Raw genomic sequence first — 20,170 nt, 5'->3', positions numbered from 1 at the left:
ACTGACGGATCATTGCACAGCCTAACCCGCTAATCTTAGAGACCTGCAACTTGGAGAGAGTGTTCTTTGTATGACTTTTCTTCTCTGTAAATTGCCCAGCAAAGCGGGCGAGTATTTGCTAGGTAACTATAAAATTAAGCTTTATTATCTAAAACGAGGGTGTAAAATTTTTATGAACCACAATGAAAATTATTATTATTTTTCTTCTGTTACTACAAAAATTGAACTGTCAAGAAAAATAATTGATACTACGTCCAACAATAAAGAAAACTCCTTATTATTTTTTCCTTCATTTTTTCGTTTGACAATTTTACAAAATATTATACGAATTGTGAGGCTCCATTACAGACAAAACCTAAGAATTTCGAAAAACCTTAGGAGACAAACAGTTTATGGGAAGGAGGCAGACAAGCAAATTAATTGCGTAATTAAGTGGGAAATTATTAAATGTTCGTCTTTCTCCTCGTTCTTCTGGGATATGAAATTAAGGACAATATGCGACTAAAAACAGTTTTGAAAGAATCCAAATATGTAGTTTTCATCAACACAAAGCTGTTTAAAAGTTTGACGACCCATAGCGGAGTATTTATATCAAATTTCTGGTCAAAAAATAATGAAGGAATTTTTATGCTCAAAACTTTTTCGAAAACCTTTATAAATGCAAAAGTACCACTATTTTGACAATAATAAAAAATGAAAGTTTTAGTCATATTCGTCTTCAAACTCAATTATTTCTTTTCTTCATCAATCTTATATTTTTTCTGCTTCTTGTAACGTAATAAAGGTACAAAATTTCACTAGAAGAATGCTTGCTCCTTTTTTGACTTTTTCCTTAAGCTATCTTTATCTATGTTTATCATAGTCTCAAAAGAAAAGGCGCAAGATTTTTTTTCCAAACATATTATATGAATACATTAACTTTGCCTTGTTACAAAAAATTTTGCCCGACAAAACCTGGCAAATAAACAAAAATATTTTATTATGATAAATTTAATGAAAAAAATACCTTTCTTAACTGCAAATATAAATCACAAACATTGAATTATATTAATAGAAACAACCTTCGTTAACACGAACCTTCGTCTTCATTATAGAAAAAAAAAACCCTGCACTAGCAAATACAGTAAACGTAAATTGAACAACACGGTAAATCAACAGCGAAAACTATAATCCGTAAGAGCAGATAGATTGCGGCTTACAAACCAGGCTTGCTTGTGAGGTACTGGTTATCTAACTAGACCAAAAAAAACTTTCAATGGAAAACAAAGGAGTAGAGTTTTTTGTTTTTGGACCAGAAATTTGATCTGAATACCCCACTGTATGACCATTGATTGTCTCTGGTAGTTGCTATTATTTTTCGACGTCGATATTTAACAGGTAAATAATAGCAATGTGTACTGTTTAGAAGACATTTTTGAACATTTTTAGTTCGCGTTTCTGCTTTAGAAAATAACTTTGCGAAAACTAGATATATGTAAACAAACAATCTAGGGATGCTTTAAAGCAAAATAGGTTGTAATTGACCTTTTAGTTTTCGAAAAACAATAAACAAAGATTACTTATGCCAAATATTTAGTCTAGTTCAAAAGTGAATTGTACAAGCGACCACGTTGTTTAATTAAATCTGTGTCCTGTGACGAGGAGATGCTTGCCAAAATGTTACACAGATGACCAATATATGATATATTTTTCATCTGTTTATTCGCTATAGCCTTGACACATTTACAGTAGTTGATTTTTTATTAAAATTATTTAAATAACTATATTTTTCTCTGTCTCAGATATCGCGTTCTCTCTCATGCGATAAAAAATATCTTAAACCTTAATAACCACCAATTGTTTATTTGTTACATTAAAAAACTATATTTGTTTCTTTTTAGGTGGACTTTTTCATCCGGCCGATGACAAACAAGAGATTGCCTTCCGGTATGCTGTTGAAAAAATTAACGCTGATCGACAGATATTACCACGATCAAAGTTAAGTGTGCAGATTGAAAAAATATCGCCGCAGGATAGCTTTCATGCATCGAAAAGAGGTAATTTTAATTTTCATTTAAAATCAATATTGTTATTACAATAATTTCGACCATCGGGATAAAAACCAGAAAAGTTTCGATTACTGGGATTTTATGAAAAATTTTTTTATAAATTAATTGAAGCCCTGTAAAACCATCATTTGAATGTATGTATTTTAACGAGACTGTGTACACAGCATTAGACACGAGTTGTTGTGATGCTTTTTTGTTTTTAAAACCATATCAACAACTCTAGTAGAAATTGGTAGAGAAAGTGCGGGCGAGTGAAATATGTTACACTTTTCGGACATTTCTTATTATCGAGTGTTCCGATTATCGAGATTCTACTGTAGTTTAATTTATCAAGGCCTTGAGTAATAAAGTTTTTACAACAACAAAAATAATAAATTTGAAAAAAAAAGTTACTGAAATATTACAAATTTTAACCATAGCTCACCCATATTGATAATATTAATAATAATTTTATTTGTAAAAGACTTCCACAACAAATATATGCAAAGTGTCCAGCAGAAAGTTTAATTAAAAAAGTAAATAATATGGTGTTATTTTAGTTAAACGTTGTTTTAATACGATTCTAAACTGATTTAGTTAAGCCTCTGATTGGATTTCGATGACCTAGCTTCAATTTAAAGTTTTCTGACACAGGTTTTTATTACAACAAATTTTAAACATTTGGATTATCTATTCTGCTTCCAACATTGCATTGTCGATATTTTTGACACTCACTCTAATAATTAAAAACAGTTCTTTTACCTAATCTAAAATCAAAGGCGTGAAATAACTTTAACTGCGAACAGTATTTGTCTAAATAAAAATTTTAAACTTTGTTAGAAATACGAATGGATTTTGTCATGTACTTACTCTGAAAATTCTAGGGTACTCTAAATGATTAAAATATTCATTACAAGATAGTTATCAAGCATCGAAAAGAAGTAACTTTAATTTCAATGTTGTTATAAATATAATTTGTCAAGGACTTAAATTAATTAATAAAAACTGTTAAAAAGTTTCTGAAAAATATGAATAATTTATATCATGTTCATAAATTAGTAAGGATAATAAATTTGTCTAATTTATAAACATTTAAGCAGCAAGTATTAAAATATTTTAATCTTAGGTAATGCTATAGTCAACAGACGCTCGGGTACTCACATCTTAAATATTGCTTTCGTGAATATCGTAAAAGTAGACCTTTGGAATAAGGACTATCTCGTAGGAGTTTTAAATTAACGAAGACGTTTCTTTTTTACGATTTTTATTAAAAAAAACTAAACGGGTGTAAAATATCTGATTTTTCTTATCTGCTTGATACTTATTTAAATTAATTGATTCAGTTCACAAACATGGCTTGACCGTTCAAAAAGTAAATTTTATTTAATAAATTATTTAAGTATTTATACAACAGTCTAAAGGCTTATCAGTTCTACGGTGTTATATACGTTTGACAATCATTTTAGAACGACCGGAAATTTGAGTGGCTATTAACAAGATTGATATAAAACTGTACTTTACGAAAATTTTAATAAGCAGTAATTTTTCCTTTAGGACACCAGGGTAATTTTTAATTTCGCAACAGGTTTAAAATTCGATATTCCTTAAAGACAATATTCAAATCAGAAGCTAATGTTTTATCCTTCACTCAAAAAACAGAGGGGTTCGTGTTGGACAGCGGAAGTCTCGTTTTTCGAGCATTGCACAAAATGATTTTTTGTATTTTGAATTCAATTTTTATTTGATCTTTCTCAATGAATATTCATCAATTTCAATAGTTTAGAACTTAAGGAAGTTTTTTAATTTACCATGTCCCATGAAAGAAAAGTGCCTATATCTATATTTGCTCACATAAATCGAAGCAATTATTCTATATTGTATAATAACAATTTATTATATCTTAATTCATAGAATATACTACGTTCTAAATTCAATAACATGAATCGTTCAAATTTCCTACAATAATTGTAGGTATAATGAACACTTTGAATAGACCACAACAACAATAGCCTTGCAGATTTAGCTACTTGAACTATCTATTTATCTATGAACAAAGGTATAATAATTGGATATCTAAACTAATTCCTAAACTTAATTTCGTAAATAATGATACAAGATATTTTTCATTCTTTTTCATTTTTTTATTGAAAAAATAATTCTGTATACAATATAGTGCATCCGAAGGATTTTTCAACCTCAAAAAAATTTGACGCTGGATCTAAATCTAAGGTTCAAAAATATGAAAATTATATTTTGCACCTAAAAAATATGAATAACCATTATAAACCGTTATTCGATATATTTGAAAGACTAACTTACATTTTCTGACAGGTGTTTGAGTTTCAACATTTCCCATCCTCAAATTTAGCACCAGGGATCTAAAAAGTTCCCTATTTTCGTTAAATCAATAAAAATCTTAGATCTTAAACCAGAATAAATAATGAGATCAAATAAAAATACAAATATTATTTATATCAAAAAATATAAATATTATTTTGACCTCCTTCCTCTCCTCGGTTCCCTTCTAGAGATACTTACGTAAATGAAACTATCAAAAACAAGTGAAATACCATTTATAGACAGTGTTGATTACGCAATCGTTTGTTTTTTTACGTCAAGCAAATTCAGAAAGATTCTTTGATAGCCACAGTCGTGTAAATATAAAACATGACTGTGGTGTCACACACACATAACTGATATTCACATATAATACATACTATATATTATTCTAAAATAATTTGCGTCCTTACGGGTAAACAGTGATGTTTACGAAAAAATATTTCAAACAAAAGTTGTTTATTTTTGTATAAGGAACATTTCCATACCATGCATATATGAAATATTTACATATAAGCTTTCGTTCTATCTCTAACGTTTTATAAGATATTTCCTACGAATCCAAGATCCAATTGACCTATGTTACTCATTTACGAACTCAACCTCACTTTAACGCCCTGAGCACGCTATAAAAATTTCAATTTGATACCTTTTTTCGTTTTTGAGTTATTGTGTTCACTGAGAGACAGAGGGGCAACTATAAACGGACAAATTTTGTTCGCAGCATTAATATTCTTAAGTGTTACATACTTCTCACTAAACCTTCACTTAAACGTGGTATTAAAACAAGCTCTGATGCCAATGATCGAACTCATACCCAAAGACTCCTTGATGTTTAAACGGGGCCTTATAATATAATAAAGCTAAAATTGTTGAACAAAGCGGGCTGATATCTTTATTGTACGAAAACGAAAAGAACATATAAGAAAACGAAAATCAAAATATAGGAAAAAAGGTAAATGTTACTCCGGAGTTTGAACCAGAGGTGTACCTCACTATTCGGGCAAATGGCTTTTTCGAACTAAGCCAAATGTTGCGCATTTTTTTTAACGTATATTGAATTATTGAGGCAAGGAAGAATTTTCATTCTTTTGGCTTGAAAGTATGCAAAACAAAAATAAAAATTTTATTTATTTGTTTATTAATTTACGGATTGAAAGTCTTACACAAACATTACAACTTAAAGTATTTGATTGGATAAGAACGAACTATTCTTACATGTGAAAGACTAGATGGTCTTAATTTGATAATAACTGAATTATATGATAATAAATTAACTCACAAAGATAAATCACAAACTTGTATGTGAGTGGTTTATTTCCCCCATGTTGTTGAGGTTGATTGTATATATTGCAGTTTGTATGGAGCTCTGTAGTTCTGTGTGTAATACTCACATAATAATTGGATTATCATTTAGAGGTGTGTGTTTTGTAGACAACAAGGTATCACAACATTGGGATAGGAAACAACAACATCGATTTGATCTCATTTGCTGTTGTTTGATTTGATTTGATATAATCTAAATACGATATGATAAAGTTTTATGTAGGATTTAGATCCGTTTTTACCTCAGATTTCAATTCTTGTTTTCTAAAATTTTGTGTTGTCGACTTATCTATATTTTTCCAATCATATTATGATAAGAATTAAAGGCTTTTTATGCCATGTATTTACGTAATATATATCGAGGTATACTAAGTTTAGTCCCAAGTTTGTAACGCTTAAAAATATTGATGCTACGAACAAAATTTTGGTGTAGGTGTTCATAAAATTACCTAATTAGTCCATTTTCGGTTGTCTGTCTGTCTGTCTGCCTATTCGCATTTCCATCTATTAGCACGATAACTCAAAAACGAAAAAAAGATAGCATGCTATAAAAAGCTTTTATTTCGCAACGAATCTGGAAATATTTCGAAAAAGACTCATCTAATCGTTAAATGTTCTAGATTTCTACGCACCGTAAGTAATTAAAATAAACGAACCTGGTTGATGCTCTAGAATACGACCCTTTCTCTGGCTAACTATTCGGCTAATTGTCAAAAATGTTGGATTTTTTTTGGTAAAAATTTTAAAATACTTTTGCAATTTTCGGAAGGGTGCATAATCATAACACACGAAATGTTGATTTTCCGATTAATTGACTAATTTCTTTGCTTGAATCTGATCATAAAAGAGACTTTTATATTTTACAAACTTTTATTTAGTTTCACTTGTCCCGTTGTTTGTCTGTAATCAAATCTTGCAAGTCAAATTTGATCTACTTCCCGGTTTCCGATTTTGCTGAAATTTTGCATGCACATTTAGTTTGGATGACAATGCATGGTTAGGTTGTGGCATCCTGATTTGTTTAGTGGCTGCTTTTGCAAAAATCAATAAAATCTCAAAAGAATTTATTTTTTAAAATGTGCTATAACATGGTTTGGATAGCTAAATATTTTACCTAAAAATACAAGATTGGATTTATTAAACTAAAATTCCTGTATGAAAATCAATTCAGCAAATCGAAAGTACTCTAATTGTCAAAACAAATTATAATTTTTTTATGTGCTAACAGGTTCGAAAACGATACAAAATTACCTTAAATAATTTATACAAGAAATTTAAATGTACAAGGTACGTTTTATTTTATCCAATGCTATGAGAAAATAAAATTAGGAAAAATTAGTCAAAAGATATTTTACAGCAAGAAAATCTTAATAGTGATTATTCATACGATCATATATTAATTTACTGATGAAGCTAAAACCAACTTAATAATACCAACTAATAGTATAAGACAAATCATAATGATTGGTTGGCCATCTTCCATCATAAATCAGTTAAATAATCTGTATCACAGTTGATAGGATGTATATATTATTATGATAAACCAAAGTCAAAGTTAATAATTAATGGTCATTTATTTGATAAACTATAGTTAATTAAATTTTAATCATAAATTCAGTTCCCTTCTCCATCATTTACACAAGTAATGAATTATTAATTAATCAATTTGAGGCGACTGCTGTTGTATCAACCAATCCTTTCGATACAGGTAAACGATTACATTATATAATTAATATTGTAATTCTATTAAGCGGTTTAATTAAAAATTCTGTTTGATGTTCTCTATTTAGAATTAATTCAATTGTGAACATTGACAATAATATTCTAGTTTAATAAATATTGACAATGAGGGACATGCATAAAATATTAAATTGTTTCAAACGCTTAAAAGGATTCTCTCATACTACCCTGCTCAAAAAGTTCAAATTGGAGAAATATAGAAATAATGGTCGGGAAAAATGAAGAAAAGCATCGAAGTAAAGTGATCCATGAAGCCAAAAATTTTGACACCAATTATTTAAACATTTTTTAAATTTACAATTACGGCGAAGATTCAAAAAAGTTTTCTTAATTAACAATTGTCTAACTTAAGGAGATATGCAAGGATTGGATAATACTAGGGATTTCAATAAAACTTTATAAATACATTTTTGGATTAACAAAGTTTCCAAAAATCACAAAAAATTCCTAGGTCACCGGGCTTTTTATTATTAATTTATCGTTCAGAGTTGGTTGAAAAAATGGTGAATCATATAGGTTATACTTTTCAAATGAATATTTCTATATCAACAAATCTAGAGAGTGTGATAAAAAAATATATAGAATATTTAGACGATCTTGTAGTTTATAATAATACCATAAAAATATTAGGTTGCCGATGATATAAAAACAAAATTTTAATTTAATTATAAATATTCGAAGATCCATAATTTGATGAAGAGAGACGACTATAGTTAGAGTGTTATTGATTGAGCGATATCTATATTATCAAATTTATAAGCATCACTTGCGCACAATATTTTATATATTTTTGTAGTTGCGTGGTATTGTAAAACCAAAAATTACTCCTTACTTCACTTCGCATCTATTTGGCTTATATGTACCGTGCAATAAACCAAAACTTTTTAACAATACTGTTGGTTTACAATCACCTTAAAGATAAATTAAATTTGAGATAAATTTCCAACAGTAATAAATTGTGTAATGTGTATAGAATACACCACAATTTTTTCAAATTTTTATACCCTGTTTATATGTAATATATATCAAGGTATACTAAGTTTAGTCCTTAGTTTAGTCCTTAGTGTAACGCTTAAAAATATTAATGATACGAACAAAATTTTGATAAAGGAACTCATAAAATCACCTAACTAGTCCATTTCCGGTTGTCCGTCCGACTGTCTGTCTGTCTGCCAAAAACAAAAAAAGATATGAAGCTGAAATCAGAATCAATTTTGTAAACCGTTGACGATGAAGCAAAAGTTCAAATTGGAAAAATGTTCCTTATAAAAAAAAGTAAGCTACTGTTGTAAAATTTTTTCGCCTTAAATATCGGTCTATTATTGTTCTATTATAGTCGTCCTAAATTTCATCTCATAGTTTCTGTACTTCCATCAGTTCAAGAAATAAAATCATTTCTAAATTAAAGCTTCTATAGTCCACAAGGCATCTATCTATATTAGAATAACTTTATTACTAAATAATTAATTTTGATGAAACTATAACTCTATAACTTAAATGTATATGATCAACTATTTGCTTATCAATTTCATGATAAACAACCCAAACTAATATTAATATTGAAAGTAAGTGAAGAAGTTGTTAAGTTTCTACAACATACGCAATAAAAACATGATAATCAGATAGTTCTAAGTGAATAGTGTGCTCTCTTGTTTAATAATAAAGTTTTAGAATAAGATATTAAACAACAACTACAATGTATTTTGTGTAATAATCGCTTATATAGTGTACTAAGCCTCTCAGTTGTAGTGTCAGAGAAGATTTTGCTGATAAAGATAGAATGGGAATGATGACTAAATTTTCGCTTCCGGTGAAAATTCTAATTTGCGGTATATCCATAGAGATAACATATAAAATTCTTTTTTGCAATAAATAAACGGGCAACAATCTTTGAATATAAGTGTTTTTAGCCCCCGAACCAAAGAGTTGAAAAAGCGTGTTATAACCGCTATGTGTGTGTGTCTGTCTATCTGTCTGTCTGTGGCATAGCCCCTAAACGGGTGAACCTGTTTTGATTTTTTGTTTCACTTGAAAGTTACTTTAATGTTCTTATCTATGTTTTGACTTTGGGAATCCGTATCCGGAATAACTAAAAATAGATCATGATGTTCAAAATCGATTCAGTTTGGAAAAGGCTCCCTATTTAACTAAAATTGAAGAAACGATAAAGAAAACAATTTCTGTTCCAAACTGCGTACGTAAAAGTTTTTTTGTATATAAATACTACCTCGTCGTTTCTCTTAAGACCTCTTGACAGAAATTATATCTTCTTTAGTTCCCACTCTTCCCCTAAAACCAAAAAAAAAAAAATTAAGCTCAACTTCGGTCATTGGCTTCATAGACTTATTGATTATTTTACTCTTAAAGGAGAACACCAAGAAGATCTTTAGAGCAACTTTTTCGTTTGATGCCAGAAGTTACTTTACTGGCAAGTTTATACCACAATAAGAAAATAACCGGAAGAAGTTATAAAGAGCATTCTGCTTAAGCAATTCTTTTGTTAATTATTTTGGTAGTGTCTTTATTATTAATATGTTGTCTAAAAAATTAACCAAGCTTATTGTTTTGCTAAAAGGAGATGGGCAGCAATCTTTGAATTCTTATAACTTATTTTTTTTTAATTAATGTTATTTCTCTTTCAAATTTTGTCAAATATCACGACAAAATCTTTTGATCTTCAATCATATAAATTCGGTAAAAATAGTCGAATAAATTTTGTAAGCAAGAATTAGTGATTTATCGTAGACGATGGTTAGAATTTACGACATTATGGCGCTGAAATCTTAATTGAAACCCAATAGGTGAAGTGTGTGTGAAAGATGAAAGTGAAGATGAGCAATTAAACCGATTTTTAAAGAAGCCATACCAACATTCGTACGAAAGAAAATGCAGAAAAGTTGTACATCTATTAGAGCCGACATTGTTTTTACTTCAACGATGGTCTGTTTAGTTTATCATCCTATTGTTCGTGGTTGATAGACTGGGTCGTCTATTCAAGCCTACCACTACTCAGCTTCATGCATCAAAGTGTTAAAATTCCCTAATCTTGATTCTCGAATTACTAGATTGGATTCGTTGAGTATAAACAATTGACTCTCTGGCTATTGCGGTGTATATACACTTTGCTGAGAAGTAAATTATTGTTATTATTGTGTTATATAGAGTAAAGTTACTCATTATAAACCAAGTTCGTAATCAGTGAATATAACGGTCGAATACTCTTTACAAAACACTAATTATCTATCTTCTTGATCGTCATCATATCGTTCTAAATAACACACATACATAATACATATTCATGATATCTAAACATCTACAGGACATATTATAAGTTCATTGCGTAACACATAAATCTTAGAAATAGTCCTTAATAGTCCAAGATCTTATAGCAGTAACAAAATATATCACAATGCTCAAAAATAAAATCATATAAGAAAAACAATTGACTGAGTTAATGGTTGAAATATCATGTATTGAGTATTTATTACGCAATTGTTTTTTTATGTCATGTAAGAATAGAAAAATAGTACTCTTACATACAAAGTAAAAAGAGTTATCATACTACTCACTTCCCCAATAGAAATATTAATAAACAAATACCTGCATACATAAAATAAATGTATACTTGATACAATAAAATAAATGTATAATGCTCTAACCTAATTTGTGCCCTAGAGAGTAAACAGTGATGTTAACGAAAAAATGTTTCAAACAAGATTCAATTGACCTTTATTGCTCATTTACGAACTTAGCCTCACTTTTTTACGTCCTGAGCACGCTATAAAAGTTTTGGCTTGACATCTCTTTTCGATTTTGAATTATCGTGTTGACAGACATACGGACAGACGAAAGGACAATAGCAAATGGATTTGATGAACACGTATACCAAAATTTTGTTCGTAGCATCAATATTTTTAAGTGTTACCAAGTTGGGACTAAACTTTGTATACCTTGATTATTCTTGATATATTTCATATATACAAGGGATAAAAATATGGCAGGAATGTGATAAGGTCGACCGAAATCGTAAACCGACTTTATAATGGACTGCTATTTATGGACAACCTTTTGTTTAATTTGATAATCAATATTTCACCCACTTTCGTTTGGTTTACTCTATGATCTGATTTATGTTGATCTTTTACAAATAGTATAATGTATAAGTGCCTCATATAAAATTATTTTCTACTTTTTAGTATCATAAATTGCTTGTCCCCAAAAAATTATTTTTATTTAAAATTCATGCTTCATGAAAATTTATGAACTTCGTTTGCTATTACTGAATGGTTTTCGGGGGTCTGTAATTTTCCAATACACTAAATTTCATTTGCAATAATATCTTTCTTCAAATTAAGTACCTATTTAATCAAGTAAACAAGAAAAAAGCCGGAAGATTTTAGGCAGGTTTAGGTACTGAAACAAACTAAAACAGTAAAAAATTCATGCGGCCAAAATATTTTTTATTGCGGCAGCCCATGTAAGTGAGACGACATACTTACCTTAGTTCCACGAACCTTCAATAAGATCTACGATTTTGTATTCAGAAGTTACAAAAGAAATATTACATCAATTTTCACGGTCTATCCAATAGCTTTTAATTTTAAACATTTCCTTAGGTGATTTGGTACTTATCTGGAAACTTGGACAAAAATATTTTAAAGGAAAATGAAATGTTAATAGTCTGAACTTAAATGTAAAGTACAATAAAATATTATTACCATTTGTAAATATTTACCATTTTGTCATTCAATGTTAAAGGCATTATAACATTAGACATTACAATAATTGATTAGGTCTAACTTTCTACGATAGAAGTATAAATGAATTGAAAATGTTGATATTTGATTATGTAAATTCTATCCTTAATTTTTACCTCCTTATGCGTAGAAATATAAAACTTAGGGTAACTGTTCTGCATCTAGATATTTAGTTTTAATTGCAAATATTTCGTTCGAAGAAATTATGTGTAATCATCTAAATATTTTTTCAGGGAGACTGTTTTGCAAGGATATTTTATTAATCTCCTCCACAGAATAATTAGAAGTAATACAGTGTGACAATAAAATTCTGTATGCCCCCGCTCCTCGTAAATCTGAAAATCACGAAAACGGGTCGTCAAATTCAAATACTTGTTCCAGATATTCCAGGAGAATTTCGTTTAATTGAAATTCAACAGTCTCTTTTTTTTTCAAAATAATTAATTAATTATTGTGCCAAACTTAAATTTTCGTATAAAATACCACGTGAAATGGTTGTTCCATTTCTTATGATAAATGGGGGTTCTGAGAGTTTTAGATTCTTTTTCACACTCTTCCCCGCACCAGCAATGTTAAGATACCGTGAACAGATTTTGGGATACCAAACTTTGGCTTATGTCAAAATATTTCTACAACACAACTTTGCGACTGAAATAAAGCTATTTATATATGGTCTAACGTCATAATATTTCTAATTCCATATGTTTGTAATTATTAAGAAATATACTCTTTTTTTAATAGTCCTAAATAATATTATTAAACCAAAACCTTGATTTAACATTTGTCTTCTTGAAATAGTGTTTCTATTTTTAAAGATGAGTGCAGTTAAAAAAGTCTACTTTCAAAGTTAAATTCAATTCTTCAATGTATCAGTAAAAACCGAAGATGTTTAAATATTTTAGATAGGAACGGAAAGTAATTTATTTTATTTTATAAGTCTTCGCATAATTTTTCAGCTAAGTTCGACCCAAAAGATTAAAATTTTGAAAAATTTTTCTGAAAGGATAATATTTAAATTTTATTCCTGGTCACGTAATCTATCTATTACCTATCTAAAAGTTGTTTTGTTCAAGTAGGAAAATCGTGCATTAGTAGGAATATTTTAGACAGAAACAGATGTTTATGTCTCTTCATTTAATAAGTCTTCTCTCAATCTTTCAGTTAAGTTCAACCCAAAAAATTTTAATTTGGTGGCCGTCAGACATATAAAAGAATCGAATTTAAAATTCGTTCCAGGCCACGTTCTATTATCTAAAAGTAGGAAAATCGTGCATTAGTAGGAAAATAATCAAAGAGAATTTGAATATTTTAAGCAGGAATGGATATTTATTTCTTTCCATTATATTTAAACTCTTCCTAATTTTTCAGTTAAGATGAACTAAAAAGATTAAATTTGCGAGGTCATCGGATAAAATTTTCTAAAATAATATAATTTAAAATTCGTTCCTGGTTATGTAAAACTGTCTAAACTAAGCTTTATTCGAGTAGAAAAATTGTGTATTAGTTAAATAAAGAGTATAAAAATTCTTTTTATACCAATGCTACGACATAGTGGTTGCATATCCTATTGTAAAATCGATAAAAAAATATTCAGCCGGGCTTGAATTTAGGCCGTTGTTGTGATCGAATATGACTTCCAAGCAATAAATGATAAATAAGTGAAAAAAGAAAAAATTAGCTGAGTTAATTGTGAAAATGCCATGTATAGACAGTGTTGATTACAGAACCGTTTGTTTTTTCACGTCATGTAAGTAAAGAGAGATGCCAGCCATATATACATGTCACGCTCACTGATATTTACATATAACACATACTTTACAATATTCAAATGTAATTTGCGTTCTCACGTGTACACAGTGATGTTTACGAAAAAAATTTCCAACAAAGATGTTTATTGTTTTATAAGGAATATTTCTTATATTTAAACTTTTGTTCTATCTTTAACGGTTTACAAGATGGATCTTACGGACCCCAGACCCAATGGACCTATTTTGCTCATTTGCGAACTAGACCTCACCTTTTTACTACCTGAACACGCTATTAAAATTTCAGCTTGATATCTTTTTTCGTTTTCAGCTGTCGTGATGACAGACGACATCCCAGACAGACGGACAACCGGAAATGTACCAACTAGGTGATTTTATGAACACCTATATCAAATTTTGTTCGTAGCATCAATATTTTTAAGCGTTACAAACTTGGGACTAAACTAAGTATGCCTTGATTTATTTCATAAACATGGTATAAAAATGGCATGCAGATTATAGGGAAATAATAATCACAGAGTATCCAGAGAAATAAATAGATGAGATAACGGACACCAACAGAGAATGACAAAAGTTCAATATCAAGATATATATAAAAGAGTGACAGCATATATTGATGTTTTTAATGAATAACCTACAGTAAAAGCTATATAATTGTTGGAACATTTATTCATCGATTGAATGGTGATGCTATAAATGAAATGTGTTTTCACTTTATTGAATCGAAGACCGCATGTTTATAATAATAATAAAGGAATACTGATCTAAACTAGTAAATGGTAATAATCTATCAATTTCTATGGATAAAACTGGATAAAACCATGTACATTTGAATCAACTCTATACATCTTATACACCGCATGTAAGCATAATAATATAGCACCATCGTATCGTAGTAAGCATAATATATTTATTAAATAGATAAATGGATGTACACACATATTGTCTGATATAATCCAAATAATACAAACTAGGGAGAGGGTTTCTAGTTTTGAGCCTTGTTCTGAACAAAAATACTTCAGAAAAAGAGTAATACAGCCAGACTAATACAGTCAGAAAAATATAAACCGGTAGCAGGTCAGGTCCAGGAATAACCTGCGACTTTACAGGAAACACAAACACAGTCTCAACATTACTACCGTATTCTTGACCTAACTTTTAGCCTAGGTAACATTAGGTTAGGTTCGGTTACCTAACACTCTAAGTTAGGTAGGCCTATCTCCGACCACTACTCCATGAACCATTTGGAGCTGATAAGGAACAGTAGGAGTGCCTTGATATCAACGAACTTGAAGACCGAGAGATCGTCAAAGAAAGGCTGGCTCCAGTGATTCCACTTCCTCGTGGCAAGAGCTGGGCAGTGACAGAGTGCAGAATGCCACTGCACATGAGAAACTTCTAGCCTTACCTAGCTTTGGTTTCGAACTGATCAAATAAAACGCTAAATATAACTCTTTCTTTTAAGTTTAAGCGAATCCAGCTTAATATGTCAAAAGACTTAAAACGGTTTTTTTGTAAAGTAATGTCTCACGGAGTAATATCTGTTGAGTATTGGGATTATTTTTCGCTCTAATGTCCAAAATACCAAACAAAGTTGTTTGCGCCGATCAAGAAAGCCGTTGAATTCTCCAGAAGCTCTTTGAGGTTACCTTATGGAACACAGATTTTCTTCGTGTTATTTTCTTTTTTATTTGAGATAACTTCTTAATATGACTTATGGTCATTAGTTTTTGAAATCAATATACCATACTGTCATAACGAACAATTTTGTCGTAAAAACAAAAAATTAATTCAAAAATAATTTCAATCATCTTAAAAAATTTTAAGCGTATGTAATTAACCTAAATAAAAATTGAGTCTATTTTCTACAATTTGGTCGTGGCTTGACCATTTTTAAAATCAGTTTCTGTTTCCAGGACAAAATTAACAAAATTCGTTTCAAACAAAAGGCGCAAACTTTTAACTTGAAATAACTTGCTGTAGATCATTTTGAAAAATATTGTTATTAAAGCAAGAATTGAATGTTTTATCTATAGAAATAGTTCAAAATATTTTACGAGTTTTGCCACAATAACAAAGCAACTATTAAGCGATGTAGATACAATTTTCTAGATATGAACTTAGTTTTACTTCTCTGAAGCAAACTTTTCTCTTACTTGCAAAAGGATCAACATTTAAGAAACTTACTCTAAATGTATATTATGTGATATAATAGGAATATATTGTATAATAGTTATATATAATAATGTAAGAGTAGTAGTAATACGTACTAGAACATCAACCGACTACGAACGTCTCAATCCGGTGGTTAAACATAATACTAAAACTGAAACCGCCTACAATGTGTTTAATGCTTTACTATCTAATAGTACATTACAAATTATTACTATCAGGGTTGTATATAGAAGAAATATATTAGATATTTATAAGATGTATCCTTTTATTTGATTACCATTACGTCATGAGGTGAGGTAACGATTTCTTCAATCTTTATTATAGTGTAACATATTCCGTTTTATTTAAGAGTAAACTTTAAAACACTTCTCATCAAAAGTGGCTCAATAGGGATTATTTATACTTCCTGATAGAAATTTGTTCTCTTCATCCGGAAAACCACAATTGAGAATCTCAAAATATTTGTAAGATGTCCACAATGCAAAACTTTTTTTTTTAATTTACAGGGTGTTCTATTTTTGACTCCAAACCTTGTAGCTGAGGATCTGATGCCTAATATACGAGATAATTATCCATCCTACTCTTATTATAATCAATTAATAAAAATACATTCCTCAAAATCGAATTACTCCAATCAAACACTATTTAACCAGAGGATGTGTTTTATTATAGTGGAAGAAATGATCCAGATGCGAAATTACTACAGAAAAAAAGCCTATTTGGCTACTAATATTATTATAACAACACCAATAAAATCCGTATTTTTATTTTTAAAGTATTTTTACATTTCTTTGTACATTAAGTTTTATACGCAGCCTACCGTGCGAATATCACATACCTCAAGCATCTATTTGGCAAAACGGTCCATAGTCTCACATTAAAATATGTACTATCTGTACACATTCAACTTACTTTTTTTTCGTAAGAAAGAAAAAAGTGGCAGAAAAACGATAGAATTCAAAAAAAATTTTCAAAAAATTCGAACCATCATCCGCCGAAACTCGGGATTCCTTACAACCAGCAAATTTTGAGCTACGTGGTTAGTTACCAAAGTTTTATAACCATTGTCACTAATTTTTTCAAAAAGAAAATTCTTTGGAGCTGGTGGACACGACTTTTATAAATTCAGGTTAAGTAGTATATTTAGGTTTTTCCACTTCGATCCTCCAGGAAACGATAAAATTGAATGTAAGTTTTTATCTTTGTAGTTTTGTAGTTTGTTTTAATACCTTACATTTCGACCAAATGATTGGAATTAGTTAATAAATGGGTGAAATAAGTTAACAATGGAAATTTTAATGTGCATAGAAAGCCCGCTGTCAGTCTTCAAAGACCATTACCTATTTCTAACACAGGTCCAGGACTATTCCTTTTAATTAGCATAATTCCTATTTAATGTACTTTCGACAATTCAATTTTACCTTTAAATACATTATTATATTGGCGACATTATTTTTTTTTAAATATGTATGTATATTGAATCAGAACGTGGGTTTTACTTATATATGGATTTAGTTGACCAAAAAACATTGGAATTCGAAAATGGGTAAACAAAACCAATACTATGCTTGCATAGCACAGACTAAAGTGGTACATAACTTCTAAATTTTATTCAAAAACATAAACATAGAAATAAAATTTAAAAGAAAAATACTTTTAAGAGTACTAAATTACCTTTATTGTACTAAAAAGTAGAAAACAAGACAAGAAAGTTATCTTTCCATGGAAAACTGTTTTCATCACATCACCTGACGAATAAAAATTGTTTTCTGATCCTAAGTTTTTAAATCTTATCTCTACTTGATGAATCAATCCTAAATAAAGATACCATTTAACGAACAAAAATATTTCTCGTTGATCAATTTGAAACCGAGTTTTTTCGCAATAATTTTCAAATGCATGCAACTTTTTCTCTTAAATTTAAGTTATCCCCTCTTGGCTATGAGACATACCATTTCAACCCCCGGAATGATCATTTATGTTGTAGGAAGAAAAGTATCCAAAAATTTCAGCTCCGGAAAGTTTCGATGCTCATATGTCATTATATCATAGATTAACATTATATCTATATTTTACATAGTTGGTGAATGTCCGACTTCTGAAGTCTTTAGGGGTAAAAAGGTAAACCGTATTTTAAAGGAATTTCTAAAAGAAACGCACAAGGATACGTAAAGGTAGCGTAAAGAATGAGAGGGTTTAAAGACAACTTTGCCTGAAAAACAAAATGTTTTCGTGGATAGAGATGAACAAGATCATTACCAAACCCAAGAGCAAGACTGCTACCATTGTTAAATATCTTTGGTCTTGAGCGTTTTTCATTTTGGAAAGTCTTGTTTGGTCTGGCTGATGTCTAAGGGTTAAACCAAGGTTAGGTTACGTTATATTGGCTGTGCACAAAGGACACACTCTGGCTATAGAGCCCATTGTGATACCATATATGTGTTATACCACCTTTCCGCTGATAATTTCATTTATCAGCTCTTCAATTTCAAAGGCTGAGTGCACTTCCTTCATGCATATACCATGCAATACACCAGCCCATCGCAATTTTTAATTAAATAATTATGTTGTGGCGGCGGGAATCGAACCCGCTACCCTAAGCATACCGCGAACGGAATTAAGGGTTAAACCAAAGTACAATATCAACTGTGCAAGATATTGACAGCCAATTATCAAATCACCAAGACTAATTTGTAAAAGTAAGACTAAAATGTAGTATCTCAGTGTGTTACAATCAATAGTTCACAGATTTTCAATAGGTTTTCCGTATTCGTATATATTTACCTGTATTAAACAACCCACTGTTTTTATATGAATAAATTTTGAATAAATTAATGGATTTTATTATTTGATTATTTAGCTCATCATTTACAGTATATCAATATCTACATTGCTTTTATGTCTGTATTGATGATTCTATATTTACATTTCAATATTGGTCTAACCAAAACATTCGTTCTATCAAAATAAAGTACTTTTTTTAATAAATATGTATAAATGGTAAGGGAGACCAAGGATAAAGGTCACATTTTTTAACTCGTTAGACATGAGAGTTAAATATTCTTTAATTTACTGAGTACGAATTTGAATAAGTGAATAATTTTAGAACATACATTAGGGTAAATTATTAATTCTTAAAAAGGCATGCAGTAGAAAATGGGAGAATGAATTCTGTGATTATTTCCCGCTCTATAAAGCCAACAGTAAAAATTTCTTATCTTGAAAAAAAAATTTTAAATCTCGAGTTCCAAGTGAAAGACTTACTTGCTTAGGTGGTTCTAAGCAACTTAGTCTTTAAAAATAGTCATGGTAGGTACTTAGTACAAAATAAACCAAAATTTCAACACGCTTTAACTAACAAGGACGAAATTTTCATTATTATTATGCTCTTATGCCTTACACCAACCTGTATATGAATATGTTTATAAAACAGAAATGATTTATAAATTCAATGAACCAATTGTAAATAAATATGAATACAATTATAAATTACATAATGCGGTTGCCTTTATTATTATTATTAAAACAAAATTATATTTGTTTTAACATATTTGATATCAAATCATGGAAATTCGAGAGTATTGATAAGCAAAATAATAATTATAAATTATTTTTATAGTTTTTAAATAACGACAAAAAGGCTTTGGAATGGAGCTTTAATTTTGAATTCTTTGCCTGTTTGTGTACCTGCATACCAATCAAATGAAGATAAAATAAATGAAAACAAACAATTGACTGAGTTATTTGTTGAAATACTTTGTATAAAAAGTGTTGAATCTCAAAGAGAGAATAAAAATGGAAACCACATTTTTTTCTAATTTTTCCCCTGACGGATAAGCAGTGGTTTTTACGAAAAAAGTTTTTAATTTTTTTATAAGGAACTTTTTTTCAACTTAAACTTTTGTTTTTTGTCTAATGGTTTACAAGACCTTCACCTATGTAGCTCATTTACAATTTCAAGTTGTCTTTTTACGTCTTGAACACGCATGAAATATTTTTGTTTGTTATGTTTGTGTCGAAAAACGTACAGACAAGTATTCGG

At 29.5% G+C, this 20,170-nt stretch overlaps 1 protein-coding gene across 2 annotated transcripts in view; it reads left to right on the top strand.

The window, feature by feature from the left end:
- Nucleotides 1-20,170, top strand: part of LOC123299899 (glutamate receptor ionotropic, kainate 2) — a 288,313-nt gene that overhangs the window by 5,202 nt on the left and 262,941 nt on the right. For both annotated transcript variants that reach the window (XM_044882307.1, XM_044882308.1), the window contains exon 2: nucleotides 1,881-2,036. In XM_044882307.1, the coding sequence (XP_044738242.1) occupies nucleotides 1,881-2,036 (156 nt within the window). The remainder of the gene's footprint in view (nucleotides 1-1,880; nucleotides 2,037-20,170) is intronic.

Source organism: Chrysoperla carnea, chromosome 5 (assembly GCF_905475395.1).
Source record: "Chrysoperla carnea chromosome 5, inChrCarn1.1, whole genome shotgun sequence".
Taxonomy (NCBI): Eukaryota; Metazoa; Arthropoda; class Insecta; order Neuroptera; family Chrysopidae; genus Chrysoperla; species Chrysoperla carnea.
Note: the sequence above shows the minus strand (reverse complement) of the source record. Positions and strands in the feature narration are given on the sequence as shown.